At 42.0% G+C, this 26628-nt stretch overlaps 1 protein-coding gene across 1 annotated transcript in view; it reads right to left on the bottom strand.

Moving 5' to 3' along the window:
- ubl3a (ubiquitin-like 3a) overlaps window positions 1-7384 on the bottom strand; it is a 34265-nt gene extending 26881 nt beyond the window's left edge. The window contains exon 1 of the mRNA XM_041952648.1: window positions 6708-7384. Within this exon, the coding sequence (XP_041808582.1) occupies window positions 6708-6734 (27 nt within the window). The 5' untranslated portion in view covers window positions 6735-7384. The remainder of the gene's footprint in view (window positions 1-6707) is intronic.
- Between the last annotated feature and the right edge of the window lie 19244 nt (window positions 7385-26628).

The following is a 26628-nucleotide window of genomic DNA, read 5'->3' as shown; positions in this document are numbered from 1 at the left end:
GGCGAGTGATGAAAGTGATGAAATCTAATAGCGAGCTCCATCCTGAAGATTTAATCTCGGCCGTTATTAAAGTGCGCTTTGTGAAATGTGTCTCTTGCTTAAATTATCATGAGCTGTGCAGTCAGCAAAGACCTCTTAGCTCCAGTTTTAACGTGGCTACCCGGTGCAAACAACCAAGTTAAGGCAGTAGCTTGATTGAGACACTCAAATTTGTCCAATATTACATGTTGTATTTTCATACTGTGTTATATATTTTCCACTGTGCAATTGTACAAAACACTGTATGCCATTATCCATGTCCTACCAATTGCAATTCAAATATTTAAGGAAATATTATTTTTATACTCTTTTTGTATATACTGCACATACATAGTTGATTTTTATTTTGTAGCTCTTTTTATTGTCTATTTGTTCTTTTTCTACATCTCCTTTTTACTCTTTTTATTCTTGCCGTCTGTAATGTCTTAATTCCCCCAGCGTGGGATTAATAAAGTTATATTTTATCTTATTCTATCAATAATCTGAGTTTAAATGAGTTGTTTGATAGCAGAGTAACTGTCTGGGAGTGTGTGGTAGCCTACTTGCAGAAAAAGTGACTGACTTTGTTCATTGTTTTTGCTTTGACTAACTTTAAACCACCCAGCAAGTTTAGCTAGTTGGAGGATGAGGTGCAACATGACAGCTGTAAAAATGGCGGGTTTCCTCCCCTCGCGACCCCTTACCAATGCCCTTCATCCTTCAGCCTCTCTGCTTTCTTTTGTTAGCTTTGTGACACATGCAGAGTGCAGCAAAAGAAAGCAGGTTAAGCTGTGCGCACAGGTAGTACAGTAGCCTCAACTGTAATTGCAATCCTAATGAAAGAAGAACATAAACTACATTTCTATGCACAGTGCAGGTTCAGAAAATCAAAAATTCATAGCTTTCAAGCTACAGGCAATGTTATATTCATTGGCTCCTGAAAATTTGATATTTCAGACACTTTTCACCAACAGGAGCAACATGACTCCCATAGAGGAAACATGCAGCCATACGGCATATTATGAATATGTGATCAGCTGGAACAGACATGAAAGACGGAAAAAAGGGGAAAGCAAAAGCGTTGACAGGTGTGTATTCATTCATGTCATCACATACAGTAGGCTGCACATGCACGGACACATGCCTTGCTGAAGAATACAAATGTAATGCAAACGGTTAGATAAGCAATCAATGGATGACGGGTTCTCAATAGGACTTCCTGTTGGTGTTGTAGACACGCATCAATACAATTGAATTAAGCGTACACAATCACAGAGGACTGCTGGACATGTGCTTTGCTAACTGTTAGAAATAAGATAAATACTGCAGCACAGTCTAGAAACACAGTGAAAACTTTCACAACATTTACTTCTCTATTATTATTACTGAGCATTCAAGCCATTCATCTTGGGCAGAGCACATACTTTAGCTGCTGTGTTGCGCAATCTGTCGGCGTTTCGACTTTGAGACATCAATTTCCTGAAATGCCTGAAATTAATATGAATGGAGCACAACTCCGGCACCTCCTGATCTGCTGTCAGAACTTTCCGTGGCGCTCCGAGGCCTACATGTGACAATGTCAGAGTCGATATATCAACTCCTGCGCCCAGGCGAGATGATGTAATCCTGATCTGTGACTCAGATTCGCAACACATGGCATCGGCAACGCACACGTATTCGCTGATGTCCAACCACCACTCTGTTCTTTCTCCCTCTGAACGTGTCAATCAAAGCCCTGCTCTCAGCCCCCGCCCGAGGCCGAGGCCGGCCCGCGGACCCCTCTCCGTCTCTGCTCTGGGTGTCACAAGTGCTGAGCTAAGCGCGAGTGTGAAGAGGGGACGGGGAGCGCTGTTTTCAGCAGCGAGGATTCCCCACCCATTGTTCTTTCATCCGCGACCAACACACCGCTGACCTCTGACCCCAACCTTTGACTCCTTTGTGTGTCTGTTTTTCTGTGTGCCCCAAGGGGACTCTTGACAATGCTGGACTGAAATATAAGCTGCTTTAAAAGTGCCAAAATTATATTAGCCACATATAGAATAGCAGAGGTAACTGACTTTCAGCCACATGCTGACACAGCAACATAAATAAACACTATTCTGAAGAGATGTTTAGTTTATAAATTGACATTTATTGAGTGTATGCACGCTTTTCATTGTCAGAGTGGTACTATTTAATCAAACAGCAAGTTCTGGCTAACAGTAGAGTTGAAGTTATTTATCATTAGTCATCATTAAAATTTATTTTTGAGCAAACATTCACTGGTTGGAGCTTCCCAAATCTGATTTTCTTTCACAGAACTGAACTGAATATCTTTAGTTTTGGGCTGTTTGTCAGATAACACAAGACATTTAAATACATCACCTCAGGCTTGAGGGATTTGTAACAGGCTTTTATTTACTACTTTCTGATATTTCATAAGCTAAATGATTAAAACAACCCAGTAACTCACAGTATTCATTGTAACAGTTGAAGGATTGGAAGAAGTCTGGACACTGTCGGCCACATCGACAGACTGAAATATTATTACTGACGTGAGTGCAAATGAGGAAGTGTGCTGGATTCTTCGGTTCGTTCTCAGCCAAGAGTTCATGATCACACACACTTGTTAATCAGATCTAATTTGAGGCAAGACGCTTGTGAAAAATGCCAAACACAAACCTATTGATTATTACAGATGGACAATTCCACCGCTGACTGAGGAGTTAACACGCTCCATCGTGACTCTTGGTCTGGTTGAGTATTATGTCTATGATTGCGACCGCCATCACAAATTCACACATACTCACCACTGCACACATGACAGGGCATTTGAATACCACCCACTGAGTGTGTATGAGTGTGTACGTGTGGAAACTGTGTTCATTTCTTCATCTCACAACAAGATCAGATGTGCGCCTGAGCGTCTTTAGTAACCACTTAATACCAGGAGGAGAAGCCAAACAAGGCTGCAAGACATATTCAAAGTCTTTACTGAAGTAATAGCAATACCACACTATAAAACACTTGGTTATGAATAAAAGCATTTATTAAAGCAAATGTGCACAGGAATTACCAGCAGAATGTACTTAGTATTCACTTAAGTACTTTTAATAGTGTGGTATTACTACTTTTACTAGTTAAGACTTGAATATGTCACAATCTCGCCTAAAAATGTTGTAGAAATCAGTGTCTGAAGCTTGAAACAACTAAGAATAAAGCAAATAGCTGCAAAAGAATTCTGAAAAATGAAACCTGACTTGACAAAATGCTTGAAATAAGCCGAACTGCTGATTTTCTTAAAGAATATAACAGGTAAAGTCAAATGAATGCAGTGGAGTTAAAAAGTATGAGAATTCAATGCTTCAATGCTGAAATATGGTGGAGGAGAAGAAGCGGTGGGAAAATGAAATACTCATGTATCTTATGATAAAGAGGAACAGTCATGTACTTCCCTCTGTATGTTTTTCTTTGTGTGTGTGTGTGAGTGTGTATACACCTGGATATCCCTATCTTGTCTGCTGTGCTGGGACACATCCGAAGCAGTGATGTTTGAAATTCCCTCTCTGCTCCGTGGGACTCTGAGTCTTTCCTGGAGTGTATTTATTCAGCGGGGCTTATCTGAGCGGAGGGGCTTTATTCTCGCTCTGCTTCTGTGCGACCCTCCCTCTTGTCTGCTCCTTCTTACAAACACACACACCTGCAGTGCTTCCTGACCCAATCCCCTCCACACACCCACAAGGGCATCCAGACCTCACATCCGAGCGTCCCGCTGTTGCCATGGGAACTGTTTCGACCCCGTCAGCACTTCTGAGGTCTGCCTGGGGCGAGGCAATTTGCCCCCTCCCCACCCTTCACTCTCCTCCTTTCGAAGACGGAGGGAAAAAAAAAAAGCCCACCCTCCATCCTCAGGAGGCGTGACTATTCCTTCTCCTATTCTTTCTCTCAGATTCATTCACCCACAATGTTTGGCACCAGCAATCTCCTCTCCTCCTACTCTCACTCCCACTCCATGCAGCCTTTTCAAGAGTGTGTGCATACACACTCACTTGCTCCTTCCTTGCACAGACTGAGAGATTTTTTTTTCAGAGGGGGGGGTCTGCATCTGGTGCTGATTTCAAGCACACAGCGTGAGTTACATGCAGATAGCTGATATGTCCCCAAATTTCCTCTGGGAGCACGGGGAGCTCGTCTGATGTATAGATTGAGCTAAACCACAAAGGGAAGCAATTGTTCTTAACATTTACACTGGCAGAAGTCCTGAAACATCTTACTTATGTGCAGAATTTGACCTTTATGTTTCTGCTGCAGGCATGTTAATAATATGAGCCTGAAGCCAGCAGCTCTGGCTAGAACAAAAACCCATTTCAAACAATGCATGAGAGGTGGCAGTTGCAAAAATATTATTGTTTTACCGTTAGAGAAATGAACTTTACGGCCAACACTGCCGATAAAATTTGTGATAATAACGCGATACTTCCCCCTCAGGGAAATTTGCAGAGCACATATCAGGCTGAGCTTTAAACCGGCCGGCTGGGATTCAGTTTGTTGCTTGAAGACAGAACCAGCAGCGAGGCAGCGGGCTTGACCCAAAGTTATCTGGCTGAACGATAATCTCATGCTACCAGTCTAATGCACAAGAAAACAGTCACCACGACCATAAATTGACCCATAACGCTGCGACTGAAGCCACGCACGTCCGCGCAGATGGTGACATAACGCAAGACCTTCTATGAACGTGCTTTAGGATTCACGAGGATTTAACTACCGGTCATATCAGTCCAGTAAAATGAAAGATTCGGCTCATGATTATGTCCATAATCCATGAAAATTCCTTGCAGTGCGCTATACTTAGATGCTTTAGCTTTGACCGGTCAGCATATACACACATAGAGGCCGGCTCACCTCGAACTTGGTCACAGCATTACTGCAACATCCTGACAACATAACGGACCTGCTGTTCGAGGGATCAGCTGAACTTGGACATGCAGGAGTGCAGGCACAGCTGGGATAGCTGGTCTGTCCGTGGAGGGGCACATTACGTGGTTTATCCTTTCTATACATAGACCTGGAAGTATTCTTAGAGCCACCAGGCACCAGCAGCAAAGATGACAGACGTAAAACTGCCAGACAGACGGGAAATATTACGTCCAAGATTGATTAAACCCCAACTTCACGCATTTAATGTGCCTTTTAATTTGAGGAATAGGCTACCGATGAGAGGCTGACATAAATCTTTATGATGAGGGGTCATAATACACACCACGGGAAGCAAGCTAGTGTAACACAAGCAAATAACTCATAAGAGGATAGTGTCTTGAGAGGGTGGGGGTAAGCTGGTAAAGTCCCCTCATGATGACCACAGACTTAAGGTCACAGTTTTGGCTCCTTTTAAAGCACCACTAGATCAGCAGGTATGGCATAATGGGGTTGTAGCAGCAATGCAATTACTGCTCACTGTGCACTCAGAACCAGCAGGAGGAGGAGCACCGAGCCTCCTCCTAAACTCTTTCCAGCCTTGCTTTCTCTGACGCTGGAGGCTTGCAAAATGTCAAACATAAAATATAGAGGAGACACCAGCGGAGGGCCAGAGCCTTAATTTGATAAGAGCTCGGCAGAAAGATCTGAGCGGAATGCCAGTTTTGGATAAGCGGCCAGTGTGGGAATTCCAATCTGATACAAATATAAACAAATCGAATCAAAATATCAATTAAATGCATCTGTTCCAGTGGGACCGCACTAGTTTTGTATCCTCTACCTCATTTACTACCACTCACTTATATCTTAGATCACAGCTAATCATTTTGTTGGAGAAATCGTGATGTATTTTGTCCACTTTTCCAGGATGCCACTGTCTTCCATTAATTTCCAGACCGAATGAAAATCAATTAGTCAGCTCTCGCACTTAATTGAGTTATGTAATACGTCGCACTGGGCTACAACCGACTATTATTTTCATTATTGAACAAACCTCTATTTTTTTCCAATTACTCATTTAGTCTATAAAATGCTAGAAAATACTAAAAGAAGCCCATCGTGTCTTCAAATTGTTTGTTTTGTGCAAACAGCAGTCTGAAACTCAATTATATTGAATTCACAGTGATATAAAGCAGAGAAACGCAGCAAATCCTCACATTGTAAAAGCCGGAACCGGCTATTGTTTGGTAGATAAATGACCACTAAACTATCAAATTTGGCATCTAACATTCTCGGTTGACTCATCAACATGTAGTTCAATAATTTCATGTCTAGTGAGCATCAAGTCTGCGTTCGTGTTTGTCTGATTTAAAACGATAATGTGACATGCAAACCTGATGCCAAATAAAGTTGCATACTATGAGGAAATCAATGGGAGCCAATGGCTGTCTGGACCTATACTTTTAAATATTTGTGTGTGTATTGAAATAATGGTCAGCAGAAAAGTAAACATATAAATGAGTGAATGTTAAGGAGGTTAAACTTGCAAATACTACTCAGGACTAAGTTTCAGTTCCACAGTTTCCTTCTTAAGGTGGCCTGGAGATCCACAACCCCAACTGTGGGATCCGACAGGATGTACAGTTCACAGTGTGCACTCATGAAATTAATGGGGGCAGAAGCAGCAGCCTTGAGGAACACTCTCAAACGCTGCTTTTTCTGTTGAAAACCTGGAGAGAATAACTGGAGGTAAATGGTTAAGAGCGGAAAAACTGACGGTGAATGTCCCTCACCATGTCCGCTGGGGTGCTGCCCGTCATCGTGAAGGTTTTCCCGGTCCTCGGAGGGGCTCACGCGCACGAGACAAGGACACTAATATTTCCTCTTTTCGTCTCCCTCGTTAGCAGCTCTCTGTCTCTCTCTCTCTCTCACACACACACACACACACTGTTTAAAGCCCGTCGTCGTTGGCTTCAGAGGCGGAAACGCGGCGTATTCCCGGAGACTCGCTCTCTCAGAGGTGGCCGAGAGGTGTTTCACAGCGCTTCTTCCTCTTTATTGCACAATCATCTCGTTGATCATTCCCCCGCACAAATCGGCCAATTTGGAAGTGCAGTTAATGTTAGTGGGAAGAGTTGTCCATCCGAGGGCCTCCTGCGACCCCCCCAGACATCGAGAATACCCTGCTTCAGAAAAGGTGCCTACGCCATGCGAAAAACCAAATACTGCTGGCACATCCGGACGCGGATCTTTTTCTCTCTCTTGGTGAAAAAGAACAAATAGTATCCGGGGGTTAGCGGCTACCGTCCGCCGGTGAACTCACACTCGTCCACCGGTTGGCACAAAGGCGCGTCACACGGTGAAATTTGTCGGCCCTGCTCTTTACAACAGGACTTTGTGATGGTTGTTGCTAATGTTGCAGACTGCGTTGCTGTACCTTTACGGTCCGTTCAGCTGTCATCCTGCCTCAGAGAACTAGCATCAAGCTAGCGACGGGAGAAGACACGGAACTTCCGGTTACGTTATTCAAAATAAAGCGACGTCGCGTTTCTTGTGCGCAGTGTTCGTAGGTTTGGTTGCAGAAGTGTGTGTGTGTGTGTGTGTGTGTGTGTTTCAACTAAAAGGTAAACATGAACCCTACTTCCTGCATTTATGTGCATTTATATAAATCTAGCAAATAATACACTATGTTCAAATTGGTTATTGTATTCCATAATAATAAAAACATAGAAACATAGAAATTCCTGTAATTTAATGCTCTTACTCCATAGCCCTGTTTAGTTTCCTCAATAAGGACATGATAGAATATTTTAGGGTAACTTGGCATTTCCACCTTCACTATGAAACATTGGTTCTGAAGGTCATGTTTAAGACAATTTAATGAGGAAATCAAATGGAAACTATTAACAAATACTATATAATAATAAAATGCCTCCCCCATGTTGAGTAGTAATTATACCCTTTTAACATGTAACTGACATCATGCAGTACAGTAATATGTGTGCATGTAAAACAGCAGAGGAGTAAAATGAGGAAATGGAGAAATAACAGCGCAGACAAAGCAATGAGCAAGAAATGGTGTCACATTCATCCACTTCCTCACCCTCAAAATTAATATTGTGATTATTCAGCTGTAAGATTCACTGAATAATCATATTACTTGCATGGATATATCAAGACAAAGTAAAGTGAGCAATAGTTGGCTATACATGCAACTGGCAGCCCAACAGTGTGTTCAAGCCTCCAACTGTTCAGATCATCAGCTAAGTTTAAGTAGCATTACCAAACTATAAATATACTGCAAATAAAAGTCCTGCATTCACAATGAAGTTATTAGTTTAGTATTAGTAAAGAAAATGTACTTAAAATATTAATAATTATTAAATAAGTATTCATTAAGCAGGATGATCACACATTATCATATTATGAAATCATTATTATTAATGTGTTAGCATGTAGGCTGTACTTCACTTTTGAAGTTGGTCAAGGTCAAAGTAATTTTAATTCATATAACATTGGGTAGCTTAATCAGTAACACTAATAAGATAAGCCACAATAGTGTGACATGTGAGCCAACAGGCGCAACACCAGGACCCTGAAACTGAAGCAGCTAAATGGAATTCAGCCATCATTGATTATATTATTTGCACCTGCACTTTTTCTACTGTGACATGTCAAACTGTCTTCAATACAGAAGGCCTATAAGCACCAAGGAAATCAACAACCATATACATATCGTGAAAACTGTCACATAAGTTGTCATGATCTGATTCCGATTTACTTGATATTTAATCAGTTCTAAATTTACTTCTGTTAATTTTAGACTCTTATATTCAAGCAATGTTATCATAGACTTAAATTATTATTATTATTATTATTATTATTATTATTATTATTATTATTATTATTATTATTATTATTATTATTATTATTATTATTATTATTATAGGAATCTCGTGACCCTCGTTTTTCATTTTAAGTTTATGTTTTATTTTGAAGTCGAAATTACCTTACATCCGGGTTTAATTTTTCTCAGCGTGCTGCTTGATGCAGCCCCTTTAAGAACATGGCGGCAGCCCCCAGTTTAGGGGCTGGAACAGAGAAGCGGGTGCCGAACGAGTTGAGACCATGTGTGGGACAGTACAGCTTGGTGGAGGAATGACTGCACACAACTTCTGAGAAGCCAGCACAGAGGGTCCCCTTTCTAAAAAGAATAATCAATGAGACATTTTTGGAAAAATAGGAAATTTCTCAAATGTAGTCTTGACAGACTGGTATTAATGTTTATATGTTTGGATGCTGTAGAGCAGCATTCTCAATCAAGCCTTTTCTAATGGATGAAAACATACTTTATCGATTGCTACAGGAAAATCTCTTTTTCTGTCACGTCTGGGAGGGTCAAAGGTCAGGGTCAGCTGCAGAACAGCACCACAAAAGCTGGATTTAGTGCCTTTCAACATGAGTCTTCTGGGGTTCACAGAAATACTCACAACTGAACTGTTGCCAGCTACATTTGCAGCCTTGCGTTGTGACAGCTGGCCCATTTGAAGTGATCGGTGACTTCGAGGATGAGACAAGGCGACAAGGCTGCCCATCCTTCTCTAATGACTTAATCAATAAATTAGTCAATCAGTAGCCAGGATAGCATGTGCTGTCATGAAGAGTGGAGCATGTCCTCCAGAGCTAAAATGATACAACGATGGCCATTGCTAAGAGATTTTTGGGAATATACTGGTTTTATATACAGTAACATATACAGTAAGTATTACATACAGCATATTACATACAGTGTGAAGTAAGTGTTATCATAAGGAGCTGGAAAAAGACGTGACAGCTTCATAACATTTGTTCAATAAGGCTGTGGGGTTATTTATAGCATGCATTGAATACATATGTAATATAATATCCTGTCCTTGGTGAAGTGCTCTGCCTCTGTGTGTGTGTGTGTGTGTGTGTGTTTCCGTCAGAGGTCGAGATGCGTATCAGCAGCAGGTCTGTCCTCTCTCTGGTGGACTGAGTGAAATCCATTGTGGCATCAGGAGTGGCTTTTTCTCTGAGATATACAGGATTAACTACCTAATCTCCCCACCATAAAGGGAGAGTGGAGAGGGGGTAGTGAGTCTGACACACACGCACGCACACACGCACACACACACACACACACACACACACACACACAGAGAAGCATGCCTGCGCAAACGCAGCGAGGTGTGAATGTGTTTTTGTTGGCTGTGTTTTAAAAATTAAGGTCAGCGTACGATTTTCAGCTCCTGAGCCAAGTAGGGCAGCAAAGGATGCTTACTGTCGTTATCAGTTCATCCCTTGACTATTTTCTAATTGATTAATAATTGTTTGATGTATTAAAGGATAAAAAAGTCAGAAAAATACTCACAGTGTCCCAAGATTCAAGGTAACGGCCTAAAAGACAGTCTCAAACCAAAGCTAGTAGATATAAAACAGAAATTGACTTAAAGTGACACAAAAAAGACAGATCAAACAATATTGTATATATTTTACGGCTCTATTATATGTTCCAATGTGGTCAGACATACAAGACATACTCATCTGTGCTTATAAATAGTGAGTTTAACTTTTACCACCCACCAGATAGCAACTGTGTATAATTTCCACTGGTTGCTAATAGGTTGTATGAATATGAACATGAAACACATGTACTGTACACATGTACATCTACTTGTATTTTCAGTCATTGTGGTCATTTTTAGAGAGAATGGCATGTACAACATTCAGCAGGAAATCTAAATAAGACCTTAAATGTATGGCGTCTAACTGTGCTCAAGGCTGTCGGGCAGTCCGACAATGTAAACCTTTGAAAATTGATGTTCAATGTAAGGGTCTGATGCTAAAAATAAAAAAAAGATTCTGTGAGTTTTGTTAAAATTTTACCCTGATCTTTGAAATTGAGGATGTGCAAGTTGTTTATTCAGTGTATGTCAACATGAGACCGGATGTAAGACAGCATTTTCTGCTGAAAATGTCCAACCAGACTTCACATTTAATCGTTAATGCAGTGGCCATCTCAACCAAAATGCATCGATAGATCAAATGAATACAAGAGTGTGTGTGCGTGTGTGTCGGCCTATTGTAGCCTCCTCAGCACTCGCCTGCACTTGTTCGACAGTGCAGGTCTGTGTAACGTGAACCACCAGGTCACCTTTACAGTCCCTTAGTTCCTCTCTTTAAGGTCTGCTGATCAAACATAAGTGTTACATTTTGTGTAAAGACAATACAGCTCTATAATCCTCTAAGCCTCTCGACTCTCCTCTCATTTAGATGTTCATCTGAGCGCCTGCTGTGTGGCGCGGACCACACACAGACATATTGTACACATGAAACACCAAATAGAGCACCGCTCAGGAAAAGGAAACAGCGTTGAGATTTTTTTTGTGTTTCAAAGGTCAAAGGTAATGATGAGAGTTTAACTGGCGCACCGGATCCGCTTGCACACCGCCAGAGCAGGAGACAAACTCTGATCTATTTCCGTGTCCAGTTCCACAAAACAGTTGCTGCATTTTGGCTTTGAAGGGCGGCATGCACGGCGCACTTGGTGGTTACCGCTGCTCCATATATAAACACTGACACTCGGCATAGCAGCATTCGAACATCCCACTGCTTCGCCTCCCCGTGTTGTGCCCACAGATTATTAACATGCGTCGTGTGCCATCGGCTATTCTGAGACCCGGACTTTGAGCTCGGACCGTGGCGCAAAGGTTGCCGCTGGGAGCCGCCGACGCAACACAGACATTTATCTGCCCCTCGGGATTATTTGTACAAAGTTTGGTCGACTTGCTGACTTTTAATTTTCATCACATCAAAATTTTAATTTGTCTGGTACATTACGTTACATCCATTAAGCTGATGCTTTCATCCAAAGCGACTTCCAATAAGTCCACACAACCATGTGGATACAACTGCAAAATTGCAAGAATCTCAGAAGTGCATCACAATTAAATTATGGTTTATGACAAAAGGCCTTAAAACTAATAATGTTCCATCATCCTGAGCTGTGCTTTGTGTTTAGTGCTAATTAGTGAATGCTAGCATGCTAATACATTGAACTAAAAAAGGGAACATTGCAAACATTATGTCTACCAAACCTCATGCTTGCATTGTCATTGTGAGCACGCTGGTATGCTAACATTAGCAATTAGCTAAAAGCACTGCTGTGCCTCGTACGGCTTCATCAGAGCTGCTAGCATGGCTGCAGACGATGTGGGTTGTAACAGGAAGTAAACAAGCCGCCACTGCTGCGGTGGCACATCGCTTGCATGCACAGCAATGTTACAGACAATGGGATGGTTTCACTTCTTAGCTGCTTAGGCCTTCATATGTAGTAATTAGCAAGCATTAGCATTTGTTGTCTTATGCCATTACATACTCATAAATTAAAGCTTGCTAGCACTGCTACACAGCATCTGCAATTCTTCCACCGAACTGTGTCTGAATGGTGGCGCTAGAGAGCATAACACGTAAATTCCACATTCATTTGAAACGCTCTCTCCTGTTAGCGTCATGAGTCCGTTCTCTGCTGTGACTGACAGCTCTGGTACAATGCTGCCAATCCCCTGAGATCTGCCTTTATTACTCAGGATCAGGTCCCTCTCAAAAGCGATAGTCCAAACCGAGCTGGATTTGGCTCAGACTTACCAGGAGACAGCCTAAGCCCGAGCTTATCTCCAACGAACTGTTGTTGTGGAGATCAGGAGGAGGTGGGTGCTCCTCTAATCTGCCCACCTGTCTAACACGCTCAGTGGTAAATATACACAGGGATTTGTCCTGAAATCCCTCTTGATGGACCTTTTGCTGGAGCCTAAATCTGACACACGACTCGTATCTGCGATTTCAAGTTACCGAGCGTTTGCGTTTTGAATCGGCGTCAGGCACAGTTGGCGGTTTGTCGGGTGACATACGAGGAGAGGAGCAACACAAGCCTCCTCCCCTCTGCTGTGAAAACAATTTGTCATCCGCTCACGTTTTTGCCATCTGCCTGATCGAAAAGGGGAATAAAGTGCATGCTCAGTGCTTGTTGGAGTGTGTCTGTTCTCGTCCTGTTTGCCTGCGAGTGGGAGTTATTTCACCTGTTGTGCGCCTCTCTGTTAGTATGAGTGCATTATGTCCCAGCTGGAGGTCCTGCTCAGTCTACATCAACTGGCTTTTCGTGACCTCCTGCCTGCTCAACCTGTTCGCACTCACGCGTGGGCCTTGACAGCGCTTATGCAAAACATCCAACGAACACAAGGCTACGGCGCGGGCTGTCCCTGCGTGCAGTATGTACGGGCATGTCGCGTATTGTCTGTTTGAATTATATCACAGAATGCAGCAGTTTGACAGGTTTGTCTTCCAGGCGCTGCCGGCAGGCCGAGGTTTCCACTCAGCTTGTGGAATATTTCAACATCGACTGCATGGTTTGGCGCAGATGATGATGCTCAGGACGCCTCATCTGTCTCAACAATCTTTAGAAAGACTTGCGTGTTACGTGTGGTGCAGATGTTCATGCTCGCCACAGGATAAATAAATGCTAAAATGTAAAATCTCACTGCACCATCCTCACACTAAAAAAACGGTGTGATACTGTCACACACATAAACCCTTTTCACATAGGTTAGACCTTCATTCTGACACCACCCTCTGGCCACTTTATACGTGTATTTTGCCTCGACTGTCAAGGGTAAGAAGTATTTGGATTTAGTTTAATTCCACAGGAGTTGTTGCTTATGAAGATTAAAAAAAAGTCCAGACAATCTGTCTTTCTGTCTGCAGGGATAAACAGAATGATTCTGAGAGGAGGCGCGTGACAACGGGAAGGTACTAAACCTGTAAAACGACGTCATGAAAGGAAACAAAAACGCTGTAAAAGAAAAGTCACTGTGACACCGTCAAGCCTGTGTGTGCTACACACCTACACAGTGTCTGTTGTTCAGATTTAGGCCCAACCCTGTTCACGCCAGCAGTTAGAGTCACACGTTATTGGCACGTGCGCACACACACTCTCACACACGTAGTCATGTTTGAATCTCTTTTAATTACATTGACTTACATTCATTTCCTGGAGACTTGTGTTTTTGTCTCTGTAAGGAAGGAAGAGTCCCCACAACAAGCAATACATGTCTACAAACACACACACACACACACACACAAGGAGCCAAATTTAATTCACTTTTATGGACATTACTTTGAATTACATTAATATCTTACCCTAACATTATGCATTATTCCCTTGTGCACTGTAAAAATGAGGGCTTCCACAGAGTGTGCATGCATAAACACACACAGACACACACACACTTGCTGACTTCAGTCACTCTTGGGATGACTATCATTCGTTTCCTGGAGATTTAACCTAACCTTAACCTTAACCACTGAGCCAAAAATCAACTGTTTTCCAATTGGGGACATGACTTTTGTCCCCAGTTAACCAGTCTTTAGAGTGGAATTTGGCCCTCGAAGCAGAAACACACACACACATTTTTAGAGCAAACCACAGGCAGCGCCAACCTCTGCTCACCTGAGTCAACCGCTCCTCCCCTCTTCACCTCCCCCTCACCTGCTGTCCTCTTTCCATTCCTCTCGCTCTCATGACTTGGCAGGTATAAAGTAGAGGGTGAGGCTGCGTTATCAGTTCACGGCTGGCATTATGGCTACCATGTGGATGTCAGGCGCTTATTATTGCACAAGATAGCTGTGATTAGGTGAGCCACGGTCTTCCCTATAGAGCTCAAAACAAAAAACAAGAGGACTGTGAGACAGCATCGATTGTGGCTCTTTCCCCTCCGCGGTTATCCCTTGGTCACATTAGCTTTGTGATACAACAGAAAAGTAGATTCTCACACACACAAGAATAAAGGAACGTGTCATCTGCCTCATTCAGGCCTCATTCAATGAGCATGTGTAACTCTGCTAAGCAAATAATAGGATTACGTGTTATTTTTGCTGAGCTAAGTCCTCAGGTAGACATTGTTTTTCAGGTGGTCACTTGATTGATGTTTGTTTCAGGGCGCCGCTTTGAGTCATCGGGCTCTGTTGTTGCAGCGAGCGCAGCGCATTCATCCACACAGAGCGTTCACAGACAAAGAGAGAGGGCTAAACCAATCCAAGCCTGACTCACCGGCAGTGACAAGAAAGTAATCTGCAGGGCAACACGAGGTGAGTTCAGTATGTCAACAAACTTCTGCACACACACGCACAACAAGCACCAACCAGTGATTTAGAGGGAAGCTTTAAACATTTAATGCATGTTTTTTTTTTTCTCTCAGTCGGCCTGTATGCACCGCACAATGAAAAGGCGGCATCATGAAAATATACACGAATAGTAGATGCAAAGATAAATTTTATGATGGTTGTATTAAATCCCCTTCAATAAGAGTAAGTTATCTGTGTGTGTGTGTGTGTGTGTGTGTGTGTGTGTGTGTGTGTGTGTGTGTGTGTGTTCCCTCTGCTGTCAGTGCCTCACTTCCTGCTTTGGTTTCCATCAGCTGAAATTCACTGGCTTAAAGTCAAGGAAGGACACACACACACACACACACACAAAGTTGATTAGGCACCCATGGTCTTAAATTATGTGAGTGATTTAGGGATTTTACCAGAGGAACTAGTTTTTAAGTTGACGTAATGAGATTACCGCCGGCCAAAGAGACCCCAAATTAAATGATCGCTTCCTCATGATACGAGAAAAAAAAAAAGAGCAGGAAATGGTCTGACAGTCAAGCAGCTGTAAAGCATTTAAAGGAACAACCTGGAATATTATTCAGCAAGGTGCACACGTGATTTGATCATGTCAAATACCTGACAAATTAACAAGATCAACAAAACTGTAAGTTATTTTAATTTACAAAATACATAAATGATGATAAGATTCACAGAGTTAATATGTTATTGTGTTCCCTCCCCCTCCCTGCACTGCCAGTACGTCCTTAATATGGGTGCACTGTACTAATATCCAATCAAGTTGTACATTATAATACGTATGATGATTTTAGCTGATAACAACTCCATTAATGAATGTGGCAAAAAAAAAATCTGCCTCCTAATCCAACATAGAAGACGTCTGAGAGTCTGAGAATAAAACCCACTGGCGCATATTTACTCATAATACCCCTTTCAAAGTGCACTCTTTGATTTTTGTGAGAGGGTCCAAATCCTCAAGCTTCCTCCCAGCTCACTTTGAAGGTTTTAAGTCCAAACTGTGAAGTTTTAAAACGTCACCACTGAGCTGGGCACTGTGACGAAACAACTTCCTGCGCCTCTAAACAGCAACTTAACAGATGATGGTTGTGCTCAGAGGTGCGACAGACGTTTAAACTCTCAACCAGAGAGGGCGATGAAACACCTCCTCTCAGCCTGGTGCGACGGACTGAACTATGCAAGAGGTTGCATTGGTGGGAGCCTGTTGTTTCATGCACAGCAGTGATGAAACAATGAAATATGATCTGGGTTGGTTTTAAGAGTAGATGCATGAGTTTGTTGGCTTATCAGACAATGCACGGTGGTTTGTGCTACCATGAGACAGGAGTTTGGAATTGTGGAAAGTTATCGTTGTGACAATAATCTTATTTTCCATCTCCATCTGCTCGCATTACGAAATAATCTTTCAGGAATGTTTATTTGAGTGGCAGTCACAAAGCCTCCGAGGATGATGTTGCACCGCCAGTCGAGCAGGTTTAAACTTTTCTGCATTTTTGTTTTTTGCCCTGAGCGCTCCGTGCCAGCACTCCATCACGTCAACCGAGTGTGTTTGTTTTGTTGGTCTGAATGTGGCCTTACTCTTCAGTGTGTCGAAGGTTGCTCCCAACAAACAGGGGGCAGCATATCACCGCTAACTGCAGCTCACTATACGCTGTGCTGTAGCTATCATGTAGTTCCTATCTGCCATTAGCGAGCTAACTCAGTTAGCCATGCAGCTCGTGGCCCTATTAGCTGCCTGGGGTCTGAACTGACTGACAGCTCAGAGCACAAGTATGCACAAGTGACATTTTGACATGCCATAATAGGAGAAGCACAGCGGTAAACAACCAAATGAATGATGGCTGAATTCCATTTAGCTGCTTCAGTTTTAGCGACCAATCACAGTCACTCTGTCATGGCTTACTGGGAAATAGAACAGAACCCTTACTGATGTTTTTAGCGACATATGTGCTTGTGCTGCTATCTAAGTCTGATGTGAAAAAAACAATGCCTGTCAGCGTCTCCACCTACCAGTGGCTAATTTCATCCGCCTCCTGCCTGGTGCTGGGCAGGTAGCGCACAAGCACTGAGGCTTCATTAACTACATTTGTGCTGTATGTGGGCTTCAAAACTCATTATTTTCCGTTTTGAAGCCTGAAAACTATGCAGGGCTGCAGAGCTTGATGCAATTCTCCGTGGGCTTGTAACAATTAGCTACCTCTTTTGCATCATGCATTGTAATTCAGTGTCAAAGATTTTAACGAATGCAGTTTTAATGTCTGTAAAAACGTTGCAAATGTAGCATCTTGTTGGTACTTAAGGCTGTAAATGTGTACATTTCCGGCTCACTTTCTGTGCTGGAGAGAGACACATGAAAGTGGAGTGTTCTGTTTTCCTGTCTATGCAAACAATCCAAGCTTTCTTAAGGTTACTTTAAGATTAAAACATCAGGTTTGGTGGCCTTGATGGCTTGTTTGTTCAGTCTGTTTAATGTAGAGAGCCATACAGAGCCAGGCCAGTCCTCTAATTAGTGTATATGAAGTGCTGAGCTACAGAAATGCCTTATTTGCAATTCCCAACTGGGAAATATTTTTATATTGCCTCTGTGCTTACTGTATAATCAGTGTAAATCAAACCTAAACTGGGCTGATGTGAAGACCTGATTACCTCATTCAGTCTTTCCAGTCTCAACATGCTCTGCACACTGAGGCAGCCGCATACCAAAGCATTTTTTTTCCTTTTGCACATCAATACCAATCACTCTTCCTGTGCACGTCCTGTAACCCTCCCTCCTCCTCATCTCATTTTCTCCCGTTAATGTTTTTTTTAAATGTTTCCCTCAATATTAAATTAAGACAATACTCTGCAACTGCTTTGGCATTTTAGCATCATCTCGAGCTTGATTTGTTGGTCTGTGGTAATGAAACGGCCCCACGCGCTCATGCAATACAAACTGACTGGACGACGTTAGTGACAAAGGTATTGATTACAGATCAATAAATGGATGTTTAACACTGCTGTTGCGAGCGCATGTCTTCCATTTTCAATGTTCATTTGTTTCCAATCTGCTCTCCAGTTTGTCAGTGCTAATCACAGCACTCCCACTCTATTCACAGTGTTTGTCATCACAATAAAACATCACAGTTGAGCTTTGCTGTTACTATTATTCTTAGCACATAAGTGAAAATCTATATAACTAACACCCTGGCAGTAAATATTACTATGTGCTTGCTGCTTCCACAGCTATGAAGCACGAGGCTGTAATGTACACGTCTGATCCTGGAAGCAACGCTTTCTCCCTCTTTGCTGAAGCTTGCTGACGTACGGGGTGAGTGAACTCACACATTAAAGGTTAAAGGTACTTGCATCTGAGTAGGACCCTGTTCAGAGCTCAGATCCACAGGGAGGGCTCAGGTCCTGAAGCATTGCTGAAAATGGACGTTGCAAAACATTTTTGTCGAGCTGGTTTGGCTCTGCTGTGTTACAACTACATCATGGATTACACAACAACGTGATGTATATAAAGAAGTACAGAACGATCCCAGACCGTCACAGCCACATGCTGAACATGCTTAGCCAGAAAGAAAGAGTACACATTTTTTGTACCTTGTCAGTGTTTTTAAAGACCAATCCAAGTTTTCTCTACTAGAAAGTTTTTGTCTGCAGCCATGCTATATATGTGCTGCTGCATATAAAGAGCTAAATGCTAACATCAGCATAAACATGTTGATGTTCACCATGTTGGTTCAGTGTGCTAACATTTCCTGAGTGGAGCTGAACACAAAGCATTAACTGGAATAACTGTAAATATTTCAGTTACGATCAAAGTATTAACGTATCAGTCTCAGTGCCTCAGTGGACAGTGTCTGGCTCTACTCATCACTCAGATAATAAATTCATGCTCTGTACATCAGTACATGCACCAGTATATCAACATGACTTCTCTCATCAGATTATACACAAGTCTGGGTCTGAACGTAAGATTTAAATTTAGGGCAGGTTAAGTGTTTGAAAAAATGAAAAGTCAAACAGCTTTTCCATTTTCATTTTAACATGGTCATCAAACACCCTTATGATTATGTGAAAATGAAAATGCAAATTGGATTAATTCATTTTCATTTTATTATTTACCCAAATAACAAACACATAAATGGAAAATTATAATGCTATTGTGGAATTCCATTTTCATTTTCATGTTTGAATTGTCATTTTAATAAAGATAAAGAAAGACACCCTATAATCAGACATAATGTCCTCCTGCAAATAACCTCTGAGCCACTTCTTAACCGGCTTGAAACCTCCCAACCTGCTTGTGGTTTGACGATTTCCTGGCAATCTAGTCCACAAATTCACTTCCATGTGGAGAAAAGTTCCCTTCCCCAGGTTACTCTTCACCTGAGCGGAGCAAAATCAGCGGAACTGCCTCGAGTGCGATGGCTGTGAGTACGAGTGATGGCACCAGATGAAAAGTTTAAGGGATCAAAGTGATGAGTTTGTCCCGAGGGGGACATGAGCGCCTGGACCAAATTTCATGGCAATCCATCCAAGAGGTGTTTCACTCCAAACTGCTGGTGGCGCTTGAGGAAAAGTCATTGGCTCTCCAAAGTTGTTGGGATTTGTTGTCAGGGAATCATGAAAGTCTTTTCCTGGCGTGGTGGTGTCCACTTAAAGAAAAGGGCTGCTGAACGGTGATATTCTGAGTGATCACCTGTCAGCTCTCTTGACTCACCTTTAGCATAATTCTCTGTATTTTATCTGACTTTACCAGAGGAAACTTCATGATTAGTCACTTTCTTTGTCTTCTGTTCTCTACGCACTAGTACAACACACTATTCTGTAATACACTGCACATTTCCTTCTCTGTACCAGCTATAAGTCAATACACAGTTAGTACACCAGGTCATGTAAACACATAAAAACACAAGCACATATGCCTCTATATTCACTGCCAGCATGCCAGTCCTGTTTCATACAGAAGACACACGAGCACACACACACACAAACAGAGAAAAGAGGCGTATAATGACTCACGAGATACAACCATGAGTGCAGGATGACAAATCTGATTTCACAAGAACTCAACATTTGTGCAGCTGCCCACTCGAGCGTTTGCAACACTTTGTTCGTTTAAAAACACAAGAACGTGCCAACACTATGTGCCGCTGTCTTTCACATACACAGACAAGCATGTATAAAAATGAGCATGATGATGAGAGCTGAATCAGCGGCGAGAGACTTGTCTCCCACTTAGAAAAATTTTGATTTACTCACATAGTTTTTAGTTTTACTCACTTTCTGGTGGAAAAAGACACAAAACTTTAGCCAGAATTGTGTTTTTCTGAATCAGAAATGGAAAAAAAAAAATGTTATTATTATTATATAACACAGTTGTAAAGTCTAATCTGTGCATTTTCTGAAACAAATGATAATAATCCTTTTTCAGAAAGATTATAAAAATTCTACAAACTTGAAACTTGAATGTTTGGTTTACATCCTGTGTCTGTCTTTGACTTCACACCTTTTGATCATCATTTCAGATAAGCTGTGGGAGCCAGGGCTGAAAAATGAGAGCAGGATGTCAGTTTGTAACACCTGCCGCCAGACATAAATGTGAAACTGGTGCTGAAACTGACACCAATAAAGAACTGAGACTCGAAACTGCTGCTTCTGAAAAGAAAGAAGAGAGATATACAGCGAAGATTTACATAATTGATTTACATAATATGACTGTGCGATCCTTATATTTTTCTCATGTGTTGGTTGTAGAAACCACAGGTGGGTTGTGATCATGGTGAGTGAGGTGCATGAAAACCACAGGGTCGCCTTGGCCTTTGCAACAGCACCACCCAGTGGAGGAAAAGGTTTATGACAGGATGAACTGTGTGTGTGAAAAGATGGTGCAGAAACTTCTTTCACAGCCACTTCAGAGCATGTCCTCATCCACGGCCGTCACATAAAAACTGCTATTACTCTGAAAAGCTGGTCAGCTCAGGCAGAGTGCTGAACCTCGTGCTCCATGACCTCAGGGAACCAGCCCTCACATGATTGGTGCAGAGGGGGGCTGGTACTGAGAGGATACGCCTGATTGGTCCCTAACCTTGAATCACAGTTGACATTCAGCAGCAGACAGTAGTTTGACTGATATTCTTTTTAAAGTTGGAGATAGTGATGAAACATGCCACCCCACGGCTATATCAAACATGTCTTTGTGTGAATATCTGTGTGTGTGCGTGTATGTCCACGAGGGCCTGAATACTATTAAACACTGTACATTGCAAGTATTCTGTTGTACTTGGCAAAAATATATGTATTTGTATTTTGTGCTTTTGTCACATTTTGCATGTGGAATGATCCATCTGAAAAGCCTCTTTGTTCCTTCACACACTTCAAACACTAACAATATACTGCTAGTATGGAAAATGTGGGTTTATACTCATGCATGCACACATAACATAAAACACATTGTTGTTGCTGTAATAAGGACTTGCCATAGAAAAGAAGAAAGAAAGAACACAACTCGCTGAATCACAATCCGATGGGACGTCTCCTCTCTTATCCAGAAAAAAGCAATTAATCAAAAGCCATTGGGCCGGTCTTCTGCAGAGCTTGATATGCTCACTTCAGTGAACACAAACTGGGTTATGATGTGCTTCTCGTGCTGGCTGCAGGCTCCTGACTGTGCAAAATGCCTTTTGAAAAAGTAGTTGTTTTCCACAGATTTGTTGTTGAGTAGAAATGACTTTTATCAGGTCTGGGTCTTCACTACGGGGGGGGGGCTGATCATAGCGCCCTGGTCTCTGCTGAGACTTTAGGGTTCGGCACTTGCAAAATGAGCCTTTGTGCACTTTAGAGACAAATTTCTCAGCTGGGGAATCAAACTATGTGTTGTCAAAGGCACACCTAGCGTACAGGTGGGTAGGAAAGGAAAAATCAGAGTTCCTGCACGCTGTCAGCACAGCAGACATCAAATCCCTGTCATGAAATATAATGTGAAGATGCTGTCTTCATGATGGAGCCACGGGCTGCAACAACTAATCAAAAGGGGAACCAAACCTCAAACACCTGAGACTATTACCACCAATTGATAAAAAAAAAAAATTAAAGTTGAGAAAAGCAAAATATTTCAAAATCCAAAAAGGAAACAGGAAAAAAAACACACACACACAAACACAGGAAAAGGGGAAGCAGATCAGCCAATAACGAGTCCAACTGGAAAACAATCAAACCACACCAGGAATCAAACAGCTCAAGCGGCTACACAGAAGATAAGAGTCATGATGATGATGGCATATGCAAAACATCTGTAGAAAATTTTTCTTTTTTTCCTTTCCCTTGTTATTTTGTTTTGCACATCCCAGCCAAAGACGTGCAATAATAGAGCTCAATGCACTGTGTGTGTACGAGGGAGGGAATAATTAATAATTAGCACGAGGCAAATCCAATCCAAATAACTAAAGATGCATAAAGAGGAAATGTAGAGAGAAAATATAAAGCCAATGAAAGGTTACCTGGCATTGTAAGTGAGTATTGATGACATGAAACAATGGAGATGTTATACATTTGATTTCAAACTGTTCTCCAGTGACTGATCTCTAGCGCTGTGTTGATATTGAAAAGCAAATGAAAATCCTGCTCAGACTTATAGGACATAAATGAAGGTCTGAGAACTGACTGATTTCATACAAACAAACACACAAACATTAAAGATATTGGCACTATTAGCACCTAAATAACATTAGAACTGTTACAACATATGGATAAATGAAACTTTAATATAATTCTACAGAAAGGACAGACGTCAAGAACAGGGAATTTATGAAATTCTTTCTCTTTTAACATTGGTGACAAATGTAGAGCAAACGCTGCTTCATCAGTGCATGACGGGGGTGGTATGACAGGGATGGAGGTTTTCTCCCTCCCCGGGTACTTACTGATGACTAAGGTGGTGTATGGCAGAGATCCAGGACTGACACGGAAAGTGTCAATGCGCAAACAAACGAACGGCGGCTTCATTTGATCGCTCACAGTAGACGAGAAGAAGCCACGGCTGTGTTTAATAATGCACAAAATGTATGATAATTCTGCTTTAGCCAGGCAAAGCAGTCTAATGCAGGTTCAGCACCCAGATTGTCCTAATGAAACACACACATGCACACATACATACATATTCAGTTAAAAATCTCCTCATCAAGCAGAAGTTATAGTAAACGAGCCACAAGATCATTTGCATGATCTACCATAAAAGCCACTTTCTCCTGGCTTTCGGGGGATGCTGCTGGTGGCGCAGGAGGTGACACGAGGTCAGCAGGAGAGATCAGACTGAATCATTGTTTTGCCCTGCTGACAAAAATAAAACTAACACCCGTTAAAGGACGCAGACACGGTGAAAACACACCGCTTTTAATGATTCGGGATGAAGAACGTTTCTGCTTTGCATGAGCTGCAGAAGTTCCCATTCAGCTCCAGGTGGAGATAAAATGCAGGCGGGGCATTTAAGGATTCATGACCCATAATAAATCTTGTGGAGAAGGGTTTCTATGTGCATCTTCCATCAGAGTGCAGCTGAATGAGGTGCTTCTCAGCTCGAGGGCAGCGACAGTCTGGTGGAATAGTGTGAGTATCCACATTAACCTTGAACAATCAACAGCGCCTGCCTCGACTTTGTCTGTCTCACTTCACTGAGAAGAACCTTATGTTTGCTGGTTAATTTGATCAGTGTTGAGTGTGATATGAATTCTGTTGCCAATCTTTCACTGCCTCTTGAGTCTAATTTGTATAAATATTCTGTGTGAACACAGAGTTTGCATTACTGGTGACAGTTTTTAGGTAGATATTCTTTACTTGAGTACTTTAAATTGAACAGTACTTTATACTGCTAATACTCTTCATTTCAGAGTGAGATATAGTACTTTTTACTTCACTGCATGTATTTGACAGCAATAGTTATGCAGCACATTAAGATTTTACATTCAAAACATTTAAAATATAATGCATTTTTGAACACTGAACAACCCAACAGTATATATTGGGAAGTACATAAAGTTCCACCTTCACCTGCAACATTAAAATTCTGATTTAACATCAATATGTCAATAATAATCAAGTAATATCACTCTTCTAGTTGTAGTAATTGAAATTGCATTGAAAGTGCTACTGAAATGAATGTATGTATGTATAGCCAGGGAAATGTACTTAAAGTATTAAAAGTAAAAGTACTCAATACAGAAAAGTGTTCCATGTGACTGTCATACTATTATATCATTAGAGTATTATTACTCGTGCATTAATATAAAAGCAGGCTTTTACGGTTGTAGTTAGTTGAAGTGGAGCTCATTATTAACTATTTTGTATAGGACAGCAACCAAAGATTATTTTGGATTAATATGTTGGTTTTCTCCATTAACTGATTGATTGTTTTGTGTATGAAAATGTACAAAATAGTGAGAAATGCCGACACATTTCTGAAGCTGGCACCGTGAAATGATTTGGTATGAAACATTACTGAAATTACAAAATAGGTGCCAATTCATGATTCTTTTATAAACTACTCATGTGTTTTGTGTGCAAAAATATTTGTTTCTATCGTGAATAATAACTAAAGCTCTCAGATAAATGTAGAAAAAGGAAAAAGTAGAATATTTTCCTCTAGAAAGTGGCATGAAAAGAACATACTCACGTAGAGAACAAGTACCTCAGATTCATGCTTAAATACAATACTTAAGTAAATATCCTCAGTTACATTCCATCATTAAAAATTCCTACTGTACTTAAAGTAACATATTTCAATCATTTTTCCACTACTGACTGATTATTTCACCTTTTACTCAGGTCCAACATGGATTGAAAATCGGCTGTGATGTGGAACCCCTACTGATGCCAGTCTTGGTGCAGTTGCATGACTGTGACCACTAGGTGTCGCCCGGACACCGCTGATTGGAGCGCAGTGTGCTCAGTGGACACCAGGTGGCTGGGATTAACGGGCTCCGGAGCCGGCAGTGGCGCTGTGCAGCTAAGCCTGCTACACTGTATGCGCACTTCTGGCCTGTACAGGCCCGTAAAGACGCTGATCAACAGCTGAGAGCAGCCACGACGAGCTGAACTGCTCCAGCACAGTCCCCCCTCCTGTCCCTGCCTCTCACCAGCGTGGCCCACTGCAATATGAAAAGTACAGTCTGTTGGCCAAGTCAGTGGATGTGAGTGTGAACATTCAAATCTGCTGCAACTGTAAGCAGGCCATGTTGCATATTGCACAGAGAAACGACAGGGAAATACTAATCAGCAGTGACAGCAGCTTGCAGCTCGTCACATGTTCGGTGACTGTATATGGTTGCCTCAAGTTAGCTTTGCTATTTTGCAGGAACAATAGCAGACAACACATCCATGATATGACCCAATGTTAGGGAGGGGAGTTAGATAATTCCCCCCCTGGCTGCCATCTTCCGCTGGATTTGAATTTAATGGTAAAAACAGGCATCATCAGTAGGTGTGAGGACTGATCAGGGATAGCAGGAGGCCATGTCACCCTCTGGGGCTGGCTGGGCTTGATCAGAGCGGTGCAGAGGTCAGCTGCTGCCCTGTGTCTGCCTGCTCCACACCAGGGCTCATTCGGCGGGCCAAGGCTGACATGAGCGCAGAGACTGGGGAGGCACGGAAGAAGACGCATCCTTGTAATTTACACCACAGATGAGAGACGTGTCTGCGCTGCTCTTTTCTATGAATACTTTCGTATGCTCAGGCTGAGAGATGGTAGCCCCCCCTGCCTGAATAAGCCCTCTCCCATGGGGGAAACTGTGTTGTTGACACCACAATGTACAGTATGTGTGTGTGTCTTTTAGGTTTGGATTGCAGTGCTTCGTACACACAGCCATATTCTTATGTCACAGGGTTTTTCAAAGCACATAATCCTTCTTATATAAATGGTCTTTTTTTTTTTTTTTTTTTTTACCCTGGATAGGACCTAGAGAGTACGTGAGAGATGAAGCAGCTGTATCTAAATAAAACAGGAACAGTCAGTGATGCATGTTGGCATGCAGGGCAGTCAACAATGCTACTTTCAGTGCACCTCCACCAGGGCAAGGAGCCTGGGTACAGCTCGTTTGCATACGACCACAGCAGGCTAAGACGCACACGATACATAAACTGTTTTGGTGATGAGTCACACTTCGTCGAGGCCTGGGTCGTTAGATGACTTCTCGCTCTATTTAATTGTCTCCCAGCATCGTGATGCCAACTCCATTTTACTTTACTGAGTAGGCAGCCATGCAAGTCAACACGCAAGACTCACCTCCAGAGATAAAAATTAATGACGCTAATGTTTTAAACTTTTACTGAACACAACGGCCTCAGTCATAGCTGTTTACTTCCTAGCAGAAAACGCCTGTTGTATGAAATTTAAGTCTACTGTGGATTGTTTGTCAGTCGCACTGACACACCACTGCTGAAAACAGTTTGTTTTGATAAAAACAGACCTTATTATCCTCCTTATCTGACTGCTCTTCCAGACAAGACAGTTACACACATTACAGAACAGAC

Source organism: Chelmon rostratus, chromosome 14, assembly GCF_017976325.1.
Source record: "Chelmon rostratus isolate fCheRos1 chromosome 14, fCheRos1.pri, whole genome shotgun sequence".
In the NCBI taxonomy this organism is placed as follows: Eukaryota; Metazoa; Chordata; class Actinopteri; order Chaetodontiformes; family Chaetodontidae; genus Chelmon; species Chelmon rostratus.
This window is presented reverse-complemented; position numbering and strand designations above follow the sequence as displayed.